The sequence below is a fragment of the Rhinolophus sinicus genome, linkage group LG03 (genome assembly GCF_036562045.2).
Source record: "Rhinolophus sinicus isolate RSC01 linkage group LG03, ASM3656204v1, whole genome shotgun sequence".
NCBI lineage: Eukaryota > Metazoa > Chordata > Mammalia > Chiroptera > Rhinolophidae > Rhinolophus > Rhinolophus sinicus.
Window position 1 is genome coordinate 32581858 of NC_133753.1, and position 18802 is coordinate 32600659.

Consider the following 18802-nt stretch of genomic DNA (forward strand, 5'->3'; position numbering starts at 1 on the left):
TTGTTTTTACAGAATTTTCAGTTCTTTGATTAAAAATACCTAGCACTGTCCTTATCTGTATTCTTGACAATGTCTATCATTGCTCTAATAATTACTTATTGCTTTAAAGAAGAATCAGAATTTTTATATTCGATTTACTCATTTAACAAATATTCGTGGGCTTACAGTGATGAACAAACAGAGATGGTCCCTGACCTCATGTAACTTGGAGTCTGGTAGGGAGGCAGACATTCAAAAAACTCATATCAAATATATGATTACAAATTATAGTAAGCATTTTGAAGGAAAAGGGGAGGGTGCTGTAATGAAGTGTAACAGGGACCAATTTCGATTGGGAGATGGTGTCAGGAAAGCCTTTCTAAGGAAGTAGTGTTAAATTGACACCTAAAGTAAGAGGTAACTAGATGGTAAGTAGGCAGAAGAATATTTCAGGCAAAGAGAAAATAGGTGAACAGTCCTAAGGAGAGAAAGAGAAAATGAGTGGCTATTTGTAAAGCTTAAAGGCCAGTGTAGTTAGATTGCAGTGGGCAAAACAAGAGAAAGGTTGGAAACAGGGATGGAGAGACAGCTGTTCAGGGTAAGGCTTTTGCATTATATTTCAAGTGGAGTGGATAGATCTCCTTGCCACATGGGTTACTTGTTGTGTAATGATAAATTGAGTTGGAAGGAGGAGGAGGTGATATTAGGGGACCAGCTAGGAGACTGTTGTGATAGTCCAGGCAAGAGATGATGGTGGCTTGGCCTGGGATGGTAGCAGTAGAGATGGGGCAAAGTGGATGCGTTGACATGTTTTGTTAGTAGAATTATTAGAGTTGAACTGGATAGCATGAATGAAGAGGTGTAAAGGATGACTTTCTGGCTTTTGGCTCAAGCATCTGTGTGTAGATACAAGTCGAGAAGATTTCCCTGAGATGGGGAAAACTAGAAGACAGGCAGAATGAGTGATACTCTAGAGATCACCTGCCTCGTCACTTTGTCATCTAGCCCCCTTTCTTCCCTTGAAATAAATATTGCAGTCAAAGGGGGCTTAGTGTGACTGTGGACAAAGGTGATTTCTGCATCCTACTTACAGATGTTCAGAAGAAGAGTATCACAGGCCAGGTAAGGAGCTTAGTCAGACTGGTTGTTTTTGTGGATTAGAAACATGTAGTTTCAGATTTTTATAAGAGGTTGCTTTGGATCAGAAACAAAATAAATTTCGAATAAAACCAAAATCCCAAACCCATACCTAACTTTATAATGAATATTTGACAATCAGCATTGTTGAAATGCCCTCTTCAACCAGTCCCTTTTAGAATAAAAATGTTCGTGATTGCTACGTGGATTTTATTGTGTTGCTTTTAAGCTTCAAATTTCCCTTCTTGGTCATGATTTTTGGAAGGTGTGTTCTTTAGTTCTTTGAATCGGAGGATTGTGGAGGTTGGGGTAACACTTGGAGCTCTGAACACCTGCACTTAAGTCCTTCCTCATGGAAGACCCACTGGTAAGCCTTGATCCCAGAGAGCAGCTTGAAATAGCCCGCGGCCAGGATTCCGGTTTCCACCTGCCCTTCTCTTGTGCTGCAGGATCTCTGTGCCAGGGTTTAAGGGCTTTCAGAGTAAGAGTGATGGTTTTTGGCTGGTGTGCTTCCTCAAAGGTAGGGCTCAATGAATACAATCAGAGGGAAAATCAGGTTGACTTTTCTCAGAAGCAGCCGTAGACCTTGGAAAAACTATAAATTAGTGACAGTGTTTTGTTCCTAACTTCTTTTTGTGAACTTCTTTCCCTTCACCTCCACTCCATGTCTTCTCTCTTCATCAGCATTCTAGACTTCTTTTTCGTTTTAGCACTTCTTAAAATACCTTAAAACTTCTCTGCAATAGTGCTCTGAAATATATCTCTCTAGGGTCATTTACATAAAAATGAGAGGGAGGAAGAGGGAGGAGGAGGAGGAGGAGAGAGAGAGAGAGAGAGAGAGAGAGAGAGAGAGAGGTTTTAACTTCAAAAAAGGACATTACCATTGTTAATGTCCACGAAGTTTCTGGATTAGAATACACAGTTTTCATAAAAAGAAAACCAAAATGCTGTCCAATCATGTCAGATACAGGGAATATTGGAGCAGCTCAGAAGAAAGCATTCTGTTCCTGGAATTGCTGTAGAAAGGGAAGAAACATCTCACATACTTTTATATTATTTTAATTAATGAATATCACCTATTTTCTTACAGAAATTTCTATCAGCCAGGATTATTGATATGGTTTGTATATGATCTCCTTTAGGAATGGGATTAATATGCAGTGGCATGAAGTTGAATGTCGTTATTTTCCTATTGTCTGAAGAGGTAGCACTGTAAAGAGGAAGTGCTTCCTTTATGTTAAAACAAAGCAAAACCAAAGCTTAGATACCAATTCAGGAATATGACATGATAGACTAGAATGGCTTAGAAAGTGAGGCCTGGTTCTGTGTTATTCTCCCGCTAGACACCCTTTTCCTAAGTTCATTGAGTATTTTAACTTTCTTGGCCTGCTTTCCCATCCATAGAAAGAAGGAACGGGTGCACAAGATGAGTGCACTGGTGAGCTTGGGGATCACCTTGTTAAAATGCAGGTTCTGATTCATTGGGTCTGGGATGGGTCCCAGATTCTGCATTGCTAATAAACTCCCCGTTGATACTGGTTCAGGTTTTAAGTAGCAAGGTACAGGTTTTCCAAACCTGGCTGAGTATGAGACTCTCTTCTGTGGCTGTATTTTTGTGTTCACCCTGAGGGAATATGTTCAATGTCCCTCTGTGAGAATTTAATAATATGTATTTTTGACAGTCATTACAAGATTCTACTGTGGCTGCCAGCATTTAGGAACTAGTACGGTTGTACGTTAGTGCTTCTCTACCCTGGCTGTACATTAGACTCACCAGAGAAGATGTAAAAACAAATACTGATGTCTGGATCTCGCTCCAAGCCCAACTAAGACAAAATCTTTGAGGGGTGGGATCTTTAATGAATAACTGTGGTGGCCCCCTCCGGTCCTCCTCAACCTCCATCCCAGTTGAGTGTGCAGTCAAAATTGAGAAATACTCATGATTCCTAGTAGGCCGTGATGAATTAGGGCCTGCGATTTAGTTTTTGACCTGCTAACCCTTGAGGGAAAAGCACTTGTTTTAATTTCATGTCTATCTCTGAGAGGATACTGGATGGTCTTGAAAGAATATAATGAGATGTTTTCAAGACTCAGTCTCTTGCAGAGATCTGTTCAAGAATCTTCTCATGTGTGGGATTATAGCTTCTGCAATGTTGTCCTGGACTACTACCACCTGGTATAGATAACGACCCAATTCTTAGCCCCCTCATACAGGAACACATTGTGTATTTGAACCATTTGGACAAGAAATGTTTGTAAATATCTTTAAGGACAGGAGTAGTCTGGATCCAAAGAAAAGTTTAGTTCCCCAGAATTCATTGCTCTTCGTATGCTAGGAACTGTGGATACAAATCAGAGCTGGTTTCCCTAAAATTGAGTGATGACTGTCTTAGTATATTTGGGCTACTATAACAAAATACCATGAATTGCATGGCTTATAAACAACAGAAATTTATTTCTCATAGTTCTGGAGTCTGGAAGTCCACGATCATGGTGCTAGCATGGTCAAGTTCTGGGAGAACCCTCCTCTTGGTTGCAGAATACTGACTTGTCATTATATCTTTACATGATGGAGAGCAGAGCAGAGGAAGCAAGCTCCTTGTGACTCATAAGAGCAATAATACCATTCATGAGAGACTCCACCCTCATGACCTCATTGAAACCTAATCCCATCATGTCTAAATTATTAGAAGGAACCTGGTCAGAAGATTAGAGAAAGACTAACTGAGGTCATGACAACTGAGTTAAGATCTAAATAAATGTAGGTGTCCACCAGATGAGGAGGAAAAGTAGTGGTGTTTAGGCAGAAAGAATGGCAAGTTAAAAGATTTTATAATGGGAGAGAACTTGAAGCTCACAACAATATATGAAAAATAGTGTGGCTATCAGAGAGGAGGTGGAATGGTGAGAGCTGAAGTTTAGCAGACTTTGACGTCATAATAGGCCGTGGAAAGAATGTGGGCATTTTAAGTGCCACGATAAGCTATTGATGGGTGTTAAAGCAGGGAGGGGCATAATCTAATTTGAATTTTGAAAAGACCTGTCTGGCTTCAGTGTGGATAATCCATTGAAGAAATCCCAGAGAGGGTTGGTATATAGCTATTGGTGTGGTCCAGGGGAGAGATGATGGAAGCTTGGAGTTGGGAGATGATGGTGAGGATTCAGAGACATGGAAAGATTTGAAAGGTTTGGGAGATAAATAAAGATTTGCTAATGGCTTAGATATAGGGGTACTGAGAAGGATGTTGAAAGATGGCTTCTGGATTTCTGGTTTCCATAATTGCATGGATGGCAAGCCCACTTTCTAAGAAAAGCATCTGACTTGAGGGAATGAAAGGTAATGGACATGTCTGCTGAGGTACATTTACGATGTACCAAAGGGATAGGTCAACTTGGATATCAGGATCTAGAATTTATAGAAGAGGTCTGGTTTGGAGCTATAACGTGATGAGTTACTGAGTCTATGGAGGTAGGTGAAAGTATAAGAGGAGCTGAAGTGGAGGAACTCTAATATGTCCTCACTGGGTAAAGAATGTTGATCCTGCCAAGGAAATGGCGACGTGTCCAGAGAAATGGGGGAATGTTGTTGTGTGAGAGCTAATGACTGAGAAATTTTTAAGGAGGGAGTGGTTACCAATGTTTCTGAATTGTCAAGTGAAATGAGTAAAAGACATCCTTGGGATTTGGTGACATGGAGAGGTTATTGGTAATCTTGGCTGTCTTGGAATGGTGAGGACAGAGACAGATAGGAGTAAGTAGGAGATGAATAGAAGAAGAAACTAATGAGAAGAGACAACTTTTATGGTAAGTTTGTCCTGTGAAGGGTTGGAGACAGATATGGTGGTAGCCAGAGGGCGATGCTGGCTGAGTGGTACTCAGTGAATGGGTCATAGAGAAGATAGAGTTGAGTTGGTTCTTAAAAGTTTTGATAGGCAAAGGGATGGAGGAAGTGCTTCAAGTAGATAGTGGGCATCGTATTTTGGGAGCACAATGAGGACCTGACCTAACTTCAATAGTATGGATTTTAGGAGTAATAAGAAATATGTTTCTATAGGTAAGGAGGATGACACTGAATTTCAGAGGGCTTTGTAAGTCTGGGAGAGGATTTGATGATGTAACCAGTTGGGAGACTTGATCTGAATGACAAGTGGTAGGATGGAGGCAGGGATTCAAGGGGACAAGTGAATAGAGTCTAAAAATCAGACTGAAAATCAGGATGAGTTGAGGCATGGAGAACATGCACCTAGCTGTGTGGACTGCAGCAGTTACCTAGTTCTGAAGTGGAGAGCATATGGATTAGGGAGGGTAAACTGCCTCAGACCTGGCCTGGGGCAAGAGGGGAAAGAAGTAAAGTTTTGGTGATTATATCACAAATATTTATAATTGATGTTATACATAAAGACACTATCATGTAGACTCCATAATTTATAAAGTATTTTTGTGCAAATAAGCTCATTTTAATCTTTACTCTAACCTCCCTGTGTACCGAGGAAGGGTGGTATTACCATTCTTAGAGTTAAGGCTCAGCTCATATGCCACTGTTTTACTAAAACTTCTGATTCTCTCTTTCTTTGTTGTCCTTTAAATGTGAGGTATAATTTACATGAGGTAAAATACACACATCTTAAGTGTACAGTTCAATAAGCTTTGACACATGTATATTTGTGTATAACTTACACCTTTATAACGACAGAAAAATGACCCTCCCCAGAAAGTTATTTTTGCCTCTTTCCTGTCAGTCCCCCTACCATTCCACAATTGAATATGAATGTAGCACAATTTAAAATCCAGTCTTTTGTTGATAGAAATTGGCATGGTTTTCAATGTTTGGCTACTATGAATGAATCTGATGTGAACATTTTTCTTCAAGTCTTTTTGTTAACATAGGTTTTCATTTCACTTGAGGGAATGCCTAGGAGTGAAATTTCTGGGTCATAGTTGAATATTTACCTTCAAAAGAAGCCATTTTTCAAAGTGATCATACCGTTTTATATTTGCACTAGCATTTTATAAAGAGTGTGAATTGTCCCACATTTTCACCAACATTTTGTATTATTAGTCTTTATAACCACTCAAGTGGTTGAACAGGGATATAGCATTATCCTTGTGCTTTTAATTTATATTTCCCTGATGCATGGTGACGGTGAACATCTTATTCTTGCGCTTATTGGCCATTGTGTATCTTCTGTGAAATGTCTTCAAGGCATTTGCCTATTTTGTTAACTGGGTCATTTTTCCTTTTGTAGGAATTTTTTAAATATTCTGGATAGGAATTCTTTCTCAGATACCACTGTATTGTGGATGTTTTTATTTTGGTCTGTGGATTTGCTTTTCATTTTCTTGACAGTGTCCTTGAATGAACAGTTGATTTTAATTTTCATGATGTCTAATTTATTTATCAACACTTGATTTTGTGATGATTACTATGTGAGTCTTATCTGGGAAGATTCCTTCCTTAAGGTTTCAAAGATTTCCTCCTATGCTTTCTTTTTAGTTTTCATTTTTTTATTTAGGTCTATGATCCAATTTAAATTATTATTATTTTTGTGTGTGTGTGTGTGGTGTAGAGATCATGGTACAATATTTGCTCGTATGGATATCCAGTTGTTTTAGCACAGTTCATTGAAAAGACTTTTCTTTAGCCTTTAAACTGCCTTTGCATCTTTGCAAAATGTCACTTGACCATTTATGTGAGGCTCTGTATCTTTTTTTCTGTATTTTTTATTTTCAGCAGTTTTATCTTCCTACTGTGGCTTTGTTTGTATTTATCTTCCTTGAGGCTTACTAAGCTAAAATCTGTGGGTTGTTATTTTTTATACTGTTTGAAAAAATTTTAGTCTTCATTTATCCAAATAACATTTGTGCCTTATCCTTTTTTTTCTTTTCCAGATTCAACTACATGCATTTTAGATTTCTTGATATCCCACAGGACGTCTCTTTAATCTTTTTCTCGTTTTGCTTCAGTTTACAATAACTTGCACTGATGTGCTTTTAAATTGTCCCTTATTTTTTAGGGTCCAATCTACTGTTAAACTTATCCAATGAATTTTTTATTTCAGAGAGTGTGTTTATTTCTCTGCTCCCATACTGACCTCTTTTTCTATTGACTATTTTTCCCATTTATTGTTGTCACGGTTCTCTGGTTTTGTTTTTTTGTTTTTTGCATGCCTAATAATTTTTCACTGTATACTGGACACTGTGTTGATACATTGTAGAGATTTTGGATTTTATTATTTTCCTCGGAAAAGGGGTACGTTTTATTTTAGCAGGTAGTTAAATTACGGTTGATCATGATTTTCCCTTTTTGGAGTGTGTGTGGGTCTATTTTCTACATTTTTGGTCTTTGTTTCAGGTCACACAGCCCTTTAACCTGGGACTTGTTTCTTACTCCAAAAGCATGGCCTTCTGTGGCTTAAATGGCAATCTTATAGAATTTACCAAGCTTCTTTAACTTGATGGGACTTGAACTCTGAAATTTGTCTTGTAGTCTTGGGGAGCTGGTGAAATTTCTGCTTACCTTTAGTCTTTTCATCATTTCTGGACTTGATGGTTTCCTTTGTAGTCATATACTGTGCATGCACAGTTCAGGTCACAGAGAAGGATTTGAGGTAGATTTATATACAGATTTACGGCTCCAGATGTCAAAGGCTCTCCCTCTTAACTTTAAGCTGCTCTGGCAGCCCAAAATTGTCATCTTTGACTTTTCTGCTAGAATTCTGTCTCCCATGAACTGTGTATACTGGGAAGTGCTCTTAGGGGAATGGACAATTAAATGAATAGCTCAGTTAATGTATCTCCCTTTTTTCAAAGATTTGTCTTTTCCAATTTCTGTCTACTTTTGGTTGGCTTTTAGTGTCTTGAAACAGATTTCTTCCCATATTTTGTCCTGTGCTTCTTGATTTAGCATCTCTTCTGCTAAATTGTAATTGGTTGTTACATATTTGTTTTCTTCATATACAAGTTTTTTGAGAGTAAAGGGTATGTTTTATTGATCTTTATTCTAGTCCATTGTCTGACCCAGGGTAGTGCCTTTTACTTAGCACCTGCTTAGTAAATGTTGAATTGCACTGTTATTTTTTTGAAGACCAACTGTGAGTCAGGATTTAAAGTTTTCTACTCTTAAGTTAATTTATGTTTTTGGTACATTACTCTGAATACCAGTTGAAAGGAGATTTTTTTTTTTTGGTAGATGTTTTGAATATTTTGAAGTGTAGTGTTCCTTTTAAAATTTTTACTTTTTAAAAATATTTATTTAAATTTTTTTTCATTTTTATATTTTAATTCATTTTAATGTTAATATATTTATCATGTTATGTAGAAATTGCTAAGGCTATTGCCTACAGCTATTGAATTTTCAATAAAGGTTGATACCAAAAAATATTATTTTTTGTGTTAAACTTTTATGCGTAAAGCAAAACTACTTCTTTATGAAAAATAAACCAGAGATGTTTCTTTTATTTAGAATAATGATAGTTTCCAAATTCTGTGTAGTGTATGGTTGAAAATAATATCTTTGAATAATTTTATTTTAAAAAGTGACTCTTCAATGGTATTTTTAAATTAGACTTCTTAGGAACAATCTAATGGACAAAGAATTTGTTCCTTCATGTCAAAATTGCATTAATAGAATTTCTGGAAGAGCCACCCAAGTTTGCCTCTGTTGTCAAGTGCACTATTCTCAATTTGTGTAGAAGTGACTGTAGCACTAATATTAATAAACTTACCTGCTTTTAAGTGTAATTGTTATAGTCATTAACATTTATTTACTATTAACCATACCTTGTTTTCATAGCTTAGTGTATACTTGAATGCAAAGAGGTATTATAAACTGGCTTTGCTTCAGTGGAGTTTTCAGTTTGCATGCAAATCTTTTACTTATTACAGATCTCATTTGATGATCATGTTAAACTGATTATATCAATTTCAAGAATAGGTTTTATTCTGTGTACCATAAGAAACCATAGTTGCATTTGTCTGTCTTTATGAATTTTTTTGATTACTTGAAAGAAGTACATTGTTAATTAAAGCTAAAATTTTTCTTTTCTTCTTTCTTCTTTAGAATCGAGTTTCTTACTGGGAAATGCCCAGATTGTAGATTGGCCTGTAGTTTATAGTAATGACGGTTTTTGCAAACTCTCTGGATATCATCGAGCTGACGTCATGCAGAAAAGCAGCACTTGCAGGTAGGTCATAGAACAGCTCAGGAACCTTTTCTGAAGTTTAACTAAATGCAGAATGTGGTTAAAAGGCTTAAACTGACTAAGACTCACAGTGATATAGTGATTTATAATAAATATATATTTGAATCATAGGAACCTACGCTGGTGACCTCAGAATTTCTTGTTGGTGTGAGGACCCTTCCCCCTCACCACACATTGGACTTGGTGCCAGAACATATTTACTCACATATATAAACTATAGGGTAAAAATTATATTAGAATACTAAGGAGAGTAAACTGTCAATGGAAATATACAGTTTAAGAGCCATTAGTGAAAATTTTTGCAGAGAAGCATTTTTGCATATCTGTGAATTTATGAATTCATTCAATAAATATTTCTTGTAACTCCCTATGAGTCAGGAACTAGTCTAGGTGCTGAGTGATCAAAGGAGCATCGTGTATCATGGAACCATAGATGGCCTCAGCACTTCTTGAACTGCTTAAAACTGTCTTGAACAAAGTAAGCAACCCCAACCAAGTAGGACATGGTTCATTAACATTTAAAGAACATCAAAGTAGAGTTCTTACATCCTGTGTAAATCATAATACTTTGTAAGGTTGATACGTTGTACCATTGCTATTTTGTTTGACTTATGTAAAACAGAATATGGCATTTATATTATTTATAACAACTTTGAAAAAAATATGCCATATCTGTGAGCTTAAAGAGAGTATTACACAAAAAGCTCATGAAAAAGAGAAGGAAACGATATAAGGAACCAATTTTGAATCTGAAACTTTTTCACAATATTTCAATGAGGACAGATGGGATGTTTTTTTCCTTGAGTTAAGTTTTCTGTAAAGATCTCAACTAAGCACCAAAATCATGTTATTTTAGAACTACAAGAGATCTGAATTATTTTCTATTCCAAATGTTTTTGTTTTTCAGAGGAGGAAACTGAGATAGAGTTTTATGTTAAGGGACTTGCCCAGGGAAACAATGATTTATGTATCTTTTTTTCTACCTTTTTCTGCTGATAAATATTATATACATATATTCAAATATGTATATATTCTGCATCTTCATGGAGGGCAGGATTTCATGTTATACCATGGGTCGAAACTTGACTACACATAGGAATCACAGAGAAATTTTGCAAAACATCAATTCTCTTGCCTCACCTCAAACCTATTGAATCAGAACCTCCCTAGGTGGGTAGGTGGGGGCAGGAATCCGTACTTTTAACTGTCAGCTCAGATGGTTCTGATGCTTAGCCAGGTTTGAGAAAGAATCTGTTCAAACATCCTCTTCCTTCATTTAGCCTCTCTCAAACGATCCTCATTTCTTTCTTTACTAAATCATTCTCACACGAGTCTTCACTCCCATTTCTAAAATTGGTAAATGAAGTGATGAAAAACCGTGGCCCCTTGTTGAGAAACTCCCTTTGGTAGCACTGAGGCCTTTTGTGCCGTTTTATCTGTTGAGTAGATATCTGTTGGGCTACCACTAAGATGTGTGTTGTAAGTTCTGGGAGGTTAAAGTTTGTATTGAACATCTCTGCCCCCTTACATCTCAGCAGAGTTTAGGTTAGGAAAAGGTTAGTTTATGATAGACCTTACCTGTGGAATGGGCTCTATAGAGAGTTGCAGAGAATGTAGATGCTCCCATACCCACTTCCTCTTCTTGGGCTGTGGACATCCCATCATCATGCTGACTAATGCCTGTTTCAATGCCATGTTCCACCTGAAGGTATTTCTGATTCTCTCAACAAGATGTGGTTTTCCTTCTCTGACTCCTCATAGTTCGTCATTTGGGATCATCATCTGGCCTTCAATGAGATGTCCTTATCCCTTGGGTGTTTACTGCTATTGCTTTTGTTGTCATTTTTGAGATATATTGCCCTTCATATCTGGATATATAAAGTCCTGCTGCTAGCTCTTGCTTCCCATGTATCTGCCCCCATCCCAGCCTGTTTTCTTTAGCATGTGCAATTTTTCCTACAGAAAGGTTCATTTAAAAAAATGCTAGCATGTTGTATTAGCATATTCTGTCCCCTGAAAGAGTTGCCTTTTCCCTCCCACCATCAGTGCCAGCTTATAAATGCATTGAAAGTACGGATTCCCTCTTGTTCACTTGTGTATACACTATAAGACACAGCTCAGTGTTTTCTGTCAGTATTGGTTGAATTAGATTGGCTTGTTTTGCAATGAACCTAACCTAGATCTCTCATGCTTCCATTTAACAAGCTTTCATTTATTGTATTTCACCTCAAGTGTTATGGTATTTGAGGTGGATTAGAAAACAGAAATCTTTGGATTATGGTATGCTTTTTCACTGTGGGAAAACCCCCTCTTCATTATTTGTAGAGAGTATTTTCAAAATGATAATATTCTTAACATAAGCAATTATTTCTTGATTACACAAAATGCCCAGTGTGTTTAGCTAATCTAAAAATTGCAATAAGTTTAAGGCCCTCACAGAGCAATGAAGACTAGCATCTGCTACATGAACAAATGGTATTTGAACCCAATCAGGTTTTCTTTTTTTTTCAAGATTTTATTGGGGAAGGGGAACAGGACTTTATTGGGGAACAGTGTGTACTTCCAGGACTTTTTTTCCCCAAGTCAAATTATTGTCCTTTCAGTCTTAGTTGTGGAGGGTGCAGCTCAGATCCAGGTCCAGTTGCTGTTGCTAGTTGCAGGGGGCGCAGCCCACCATCGCTTGTGGGAGTCGAACCGGCAACCTTGTGGTTGAGAGGATGCACTCCAACCAACTGAGCCATCTGGGAGCTCAGCAGCAGCTCAGCTCAAGGTGCCGTATTCAATCTTAGTTGCAGGGGGTGGAGCCCACCATCCCTTGCAGGACTCAAGGAATTGAACTGGCAACCTTGTGGTTGAGAGCCCACTGGCCCATGTGGTAATCGAACTGGCACACTGGCCCATGTGGGAATCGAACTGGCAGCCTTTGGAGTTAGGAGCACGGAGCTCTATCTGCCTGAGCCACCGGGCCGGCCCCAATCAGGTTTTCTTAACATAGTTTGTTTTAATGTGTTTCCCATTTAAACTTCCTCATCCCTTTTTAAAATTAAACTATACTCATTTCATATTTATTGCAGCATTGTTTTTTTAGAAGAATGAAGATCAGAAAATAAGCAAAATGTCCAGTAGTAGATTTGTTAAAAAATATTATGGCAAAGTCCTAACTTTCTAAATCATAGGTTGGAAGGATAATGACACTGGAAGAAACTAACAACATATTATTAAATAAAAAAAAAAAAAATCAACCAACCAACCAAACAAACAAAAAGACCAGTTTACAAAATAGTACCTGCATGATGATTTTCATTTTTTTATGTATAGCTTTTTTTCTATTTCCTGTATAAATCTATAAAAGCCTTTGAATACGAGACACAAGGGAACAGAAGGAGGGAAGAAGAAAATTGTGTATACATTTAGAAGCACAGTGTTAGTAACTAAAAGTTATTATAAAGTTCTGGAATCACTGAATATAGAGATAAATCATTTGACTCTGAGGTAGATAATTCAAATAATTTTATTAATTTTAATAATGACAAGTTTTAGACAAACATAACAGAATAAGAAACTATAAATCAGTGAGCATCAGTTTGTGTGGAAAGAAATATGACACTTTAGATAGTGAAAAAAAATTCTCTTTATATACAACTTGCATTTTAGATGGATTAAAGTAAACAGGATTAAAATAGTAATCAGGTAAAGACTAATGTCCTATTTTTTAAATGTTCAAATATGAATTGTTTTATGGGAAAATAAAAAAACAACAACAATTTGTGATTTTACCATACCAAGAGGCTAAGATTAATTTTTTTTCTTATATTTTCCTTTTTTGTCCTTCCTGACCCTTCCTTCATTAGACCAGGTGCATAGAATCTAATCGAACACACTCCTCAGTTTGTCCCAGTGTTATCACTGTACTCTCTCTGGGCGAGGTCTCTATTTCATTCCCTACTCCCCCTTCATCAGATCTCCCTTCCTCTTCCATAGTTATTCATTATAGTGTGTTTATTGTATGCCTTTCTAATCTATCTTCCATTTGTTGATTAACTATGTATTCTTAAATGATGTTGCTTCACATGTGTTTGTTTTTAAGACCCACATAATAAATACTGTGCGGTAGGATTTATAGTTTCTTTTCTCACTCACTATTATGTTTTGAGATTTTGTTATGTTGCTGTGTGATAATCTATTTCATTATGTCTGACTGCCATATAGTGCTCCAGTTTCTTTACAGCCTCTTCATTTTATTTATCTGTTCCATTACATGAACTCCAGCTTCTGACACTTTGCTACTTCAAATAACTTGGAGATAAATATCGTCATACACATCTTCTTGTGACCCCATGTGTGAAGTTGTCTGTCTATGCCCAGAAATAGGATTGCTGGATAGTAGATGATATACAGAATTTGTAAATTAACTGCTCTTATATTGCTATCAAGTAGCCTCCTGTTTCCATTCTCTACAGCCGTGAGTTGAGGGTTCCAATTTTCCTACTTCCTTGTACTTCGTAATAGTATCTAAAGTTTTATTTTAATAAATCTGATGTATGCTATGTACTGTCACATTCTTGTTTTAGCTAAAATTTAAAAAAATTATTCTTACAACATGTAAGGATTCCTACAATTTCAAATCTAGTCCATTTTATTGTCTAATAATTGCATTCCAAGCCTTTAGATTGTTTTGCTGTTTATTGAAGGACACAAAGCATATTGCATGATTGATGGAGGTTGTAAGTTCTGGGGGAATTGTATTTAAAAGCATATGATCTTGTTTCATGACCCCTGGGAAGCCCTGACATTCAAGACATACTTTCATAGTTTAGATAAAAACCACGTTAGCATTTTATTTTTCATTAACCTGAAACTTTTAAGAGCCCATTCTGCTTTTTTTTTTTTTTTGAAAGGATAAAGGGGTGATAAGAGCAATCATGTAGGTAGGGAGTTGGAGTAAATAGATGCTTTCAAAATCATTTTGTTTTCTGGAAGAGCCCATTAATAATCCATTGCCAAGGCATTGAAATTAGAGAACGAAGCAGAGATATTAAGAGACACTTTACTGGATATATTTCACAAGTAGTTTTATTAACACAGGATTATCTCAGCCAACAAGAGCACATTACGCATGATGAATGCCAGTCAGTCTGGTTCCATTTGGCTGAGGGCTCTGCGTCACACAGTGGCACTGAGGGAAAGTGTTGGACAGCAGATGCTCACGCTCCAAAGGTTAGAGATGTCCAGTGCTATCCCCAGATTCCCTTAATTACATGTCATGGGCCTACCCTTTATTACTCTATCTGAATCCTTTTAAGCCTGTATAAATTAATGGGTTGTGAAACCTTTTGGTTATAATCTACTATATGAACTAATGCTTTGATTTATTCCAAAATTACTTTTTTCAGATTTTGAAAGCTGAGATCTTATTTGTTTCTAAATTCTCCTCCTCCTCTCTCTCAGGCTTCTTTTTTGACCCTTTGACTATAGCTCGCAGCCCACCCTCCCATTAACTTCTGCGGTGATTTTACTCTTGTGTCTGATTCTGTGCTGAAGACCACATTTAGCAACTGCATTAGGTCAATCTGTGTGGTTTCTGTGACGAGGCATTTGCTAGTCTGTGAAGTACAGACTGGAGATAACGTCATTCTTTTCTAGCGTGGTGTTTTAGTCCAGGAACATTGTTTGACCATTAGCAAATTGAGATAGATGGTGGACCTCATGATAGGTTTTACTTTTTTCAGTTTGTAAGGTTCCTTTCTCCCTTGGAAGTAAGTCTATCAACATTCTAGCCATTCTTACTGCAAGGTATCATAATGAGGCTTGTTTGTGAGATTTTGATGGCAGAACAAGAGTTCCAAGAATAGGTAAATCCTGCTATAAACTAAAGCCACCTGTTCCTATAAGTTTCCTTGGCAAGAATATACATGAAAGATATACTGCTACATACTTAGGCAAGCTGGATATGGCTTAGGCCTGGCCCGAGGAAAACTTCTCCCTTATTCCCAAACCAAATCTTAACCACCAGTTAGTTGTGTGGCAAGAGAAGTGGCCGGATGATCCAGGAGCAGGTCTGGGTGAGTTCATGCTTCTAACTCATGGGCTCACAGAGGAAGAAGACACACTGATGATGTGCTTCTCTCTTTAAGTCTCAGTGACCCTGCCCATTAGCAAGCGTGGCCCAACCCCCGTCCTAGAATTGTGGAGAAGCAAGGGGGTTGGGGCTGGAGGGGCCTTCTTTTAACCTCACCCATAAGAAGCATTCCACTGATAACAGCCATTCTACAACACATTCTAATTTGCAACTGTATGTGCAGTATCCTTTTAATACTCACCCTCTGAGTTATATTAACATTATCATCATTTTACTGATGAGGAAACGGTAAGAGAGAGGTTATACCACTTGTCCGTGAATTATAGTTCTCCAGGTGCACTGCTCCTCTGTTATATCTTGACTGCTTAATATTATAGAAGAGGTAGATTGCTTCTGTGTATCGAATTTTTCCTTCCAATAAAATAAACAGTGCAATTGTAGAAGTCATTTATAATATCAGTGAAACAGTGTAAGAAATAGACTATTTTTTGAAAAGTATTCAGATTGTAATAGTCTGGTATTTTTTTCTTAAAGTGCCTTTATATTTTTAGGACAGGTGATTTTAACATTGGGAGGGCTAAAATAATGAAGAATACATTATAGAATTTTCATAATTTATTTGAAAAATTGCTGGTTTTCATCTAATTTGCAGAATTTTAGCTGAATCAACCTTGTATTGTATTTCTTAAGTGGTATTATTACATCAGTTTCCAAAGCAGTCTCGTTTTTCAGTTGTAACTTATTTTTTAATTCTGTTAGAGTTTATTTTTCACAATTTTTATCCTAGTTGCTTGTTATATTATAGATGCTTTTTTAAAAAATGCTTTTCTGTTGGTCAGTTGTGAATATTGTGTTTCAATTTATTGAACTATAGAGCCCTGATATTTGGTAATAGAAGCAAAATGGTTTGTCTTTACTTTTTCTTAAAACCACAAACATTTAGTTAGCTTAATTATCCTTGTCTTATTTTTTGTTTTTAATGTTTTCTCTTTATTAGAGTTTTTAGATTAAAAATACAGTCAATTATCATTATTTAAAAAACTGTTTATTTTTAAAAGTTCACTTGTCTGTAAAGAATATTATTAACAGCATTAAACTAACATTTTGTTTTTTGGAGGGAGGGACTTTGTACATTTTAACTGAGGTATTCTAATTTAATTGTAATGACGTCAAGAGATTTTCATAGAACTCACATGAGCTGAAATTCGGGCTTTAGACAGGAACAGCGGCTTTTCAATGCCATCTTACAGGTAGGTAGTCGCTAAAGTTTCATGTTTTAGTCTAGCTGTCAGATTATGGAGTTTCTGTTATTTTATTCTGAGACTCTGGTTTATTTTACTATTATAATGACAACTGAAATATCTTTTTAATGAAAGATAGAAATAATATAATTGAAAATGCAGGATGCAAATTGCAAGGGCAATCTTTGGTCTGCTTCATTTCATTTCTTAGTTTCTAAAATTTCTTAGTTTCATTTCATTTTTTAGTTTCTAGAATTCTCGTTTCTTAGGTTAATGATGCTGTGTGAGTGGCCTGAGTTACTCTAATTTCTAGGTGTGATATGGCATTGGTATTGAACACTGCTAGTCTTTGATGGATCTTGCTAACACACTCTGCTTTTCAAGTTGTAAGTTTTCTAGATCAATGCATTCAGGGACAGTTTTCATGAGAATGATGAATCTTAACCTTCAGGGACCCTCACTTGAGTGGATGTCTTTCAAGGCTGTGTGTCTAATTTTGTATTCTTTACCTTAAAGAGGGCCATTAAAATTGTATAAGCTTCAGGCCCCACCACACTTGGATTTGCCCTGGCCAATATGCTAACTCATTGAAAACTGGGAGAAAAGCAATAATAAAGATATACTTGAGCCTTCAAAATCTTTTGAAGATACTTAGCAGTAACATATTCCTTCCCGGTGGAAGAAATGATCTGGACAATTATACTAACTAGCAGAACTGTATATCTAATACCAGATGAAGAACTGATGACTGTAAAAGCATTAAGAATAGAGTTTTAGAGGCTTGTAGTCGTTGACTGAGTTCTGTTTTGTAGATTATCAGACTTTTGTTGAATTCCTTTTAGAAAAATAATTTCAAACGTTAGGAAAAATTTGTAGGATGTAGAAGCTCACTCTTTAATCTGTTTTATTGGTTCCTTTAGCCATAGTAATAATGTATGTCTCCTTCAATTTGCCACCTTTGTACATATTATAAAATATAATAGCCATATTTGTACATATTAAAAAAAATCCTCACAAAGGATGAGAATGCCAGTGCATTATATATGTAACATGAAGTCTTCACATTTCACATAGTATGGAAGGATGAAAAAGACCATGCAAGCTGAAACCATGTAATACTATCTTAATACCCAAAGGAAAAAATTATGTTTGTTCTGTGACCTTTAACAATGTTTGTTGAAACATTAAAAACTCTCTTACTGTTGCTTATAAATGCATGGAAATAAAAATATTAGTAAAACTAATATTCATTTAGTACACTGTGATTCGGAACATTAGAAACATTGAGAATTAAAGTGTTTCATTTCTTTGTAAAAAACTATCATGGGTCATTTGAACGTTTCTTGCATTCTTGTAATGTAACGAGAGCATTTTTTTCTACCTCTTTGCAAATGGTCATACTGCTGTCTAAGTTTAAATCAACTTTAACTCATAACATCCTTCCAATCTCATTGTTCTGAACTATCTCCTAGGGCTCCTTTAATGTGAAGTTTTTGGTAATTTCATCACTTCCTCTGCGAAACCTTGATCCTGTTCATCACAATCACTTTCTTGATTTATGTTGATAAGTTCTCCTTCACTAAGTTCCTCTGGCTGTGTATCTAGAATCTTCCAATGACAATGATGTCAACTTTCCCACATTCATCTATTTTTTTCTGTGACTTCATTTATGTTCAATTCAAATTCCCTTCGGCATTATCATTTTCATTTCTTTGATGGACTTTAATCTTTGAGGGCTAATCTGGCTTTTGATTTCCATTTTTGTAAAATGTCACATGGATTTATCATTGGGAGGCAAGGAGGCAACACAAGTACATGCTCTGCATAGTGTGTGAATTGAGTAACAGATGCACAGTGACCGATGCTGACAGCCTTTGAGAGAAGTGAGGTGAATGGCTGCTGATTGTGATGTGCTGTCTGTTATTTGCCAGCGATTTATAGACTGAAGAGCTAACAGTGAAGCTGAAACTTGATGCAATTATTCATAGTTAATATTCTATGGTAACTGAAATTTGAATGGTGCTGTTGGGAAACTGGTGTTATTTGACTAACCGTAGTAATTGGAATATACATAGAAATCTGTGCATCTATGAACCGTGTACAGCAAGAACTGCTTCTTTCTCTCTCTCTCTCTCTCTCTCTCTCTCTCTCTCTCTCTCTTTCTC

General features: G+C 36.5%; 1 protein-coding gene across 1 annotated transcript in view; it reads left to right on the forward strand.

The window, feature by feature from the left end:
- The window catches only part of KCNH5 (potassium voltage-gated channel subfamily H member 5), a 277181-nt gene that overhangs the window by 14715 nt on the left and 243664 nt on the right, over positions 1-18802 (forward strand). The window contains exon 2 of the mRNA XM_019733674.2: positions 9176-9299. Coding sequence (XP_019589233.1) covers positions 9176-9299 — 124 coding nt within the window. The remainder of the gene's footprint in view (positions 1-9175; positions 9300-18802) is intronic.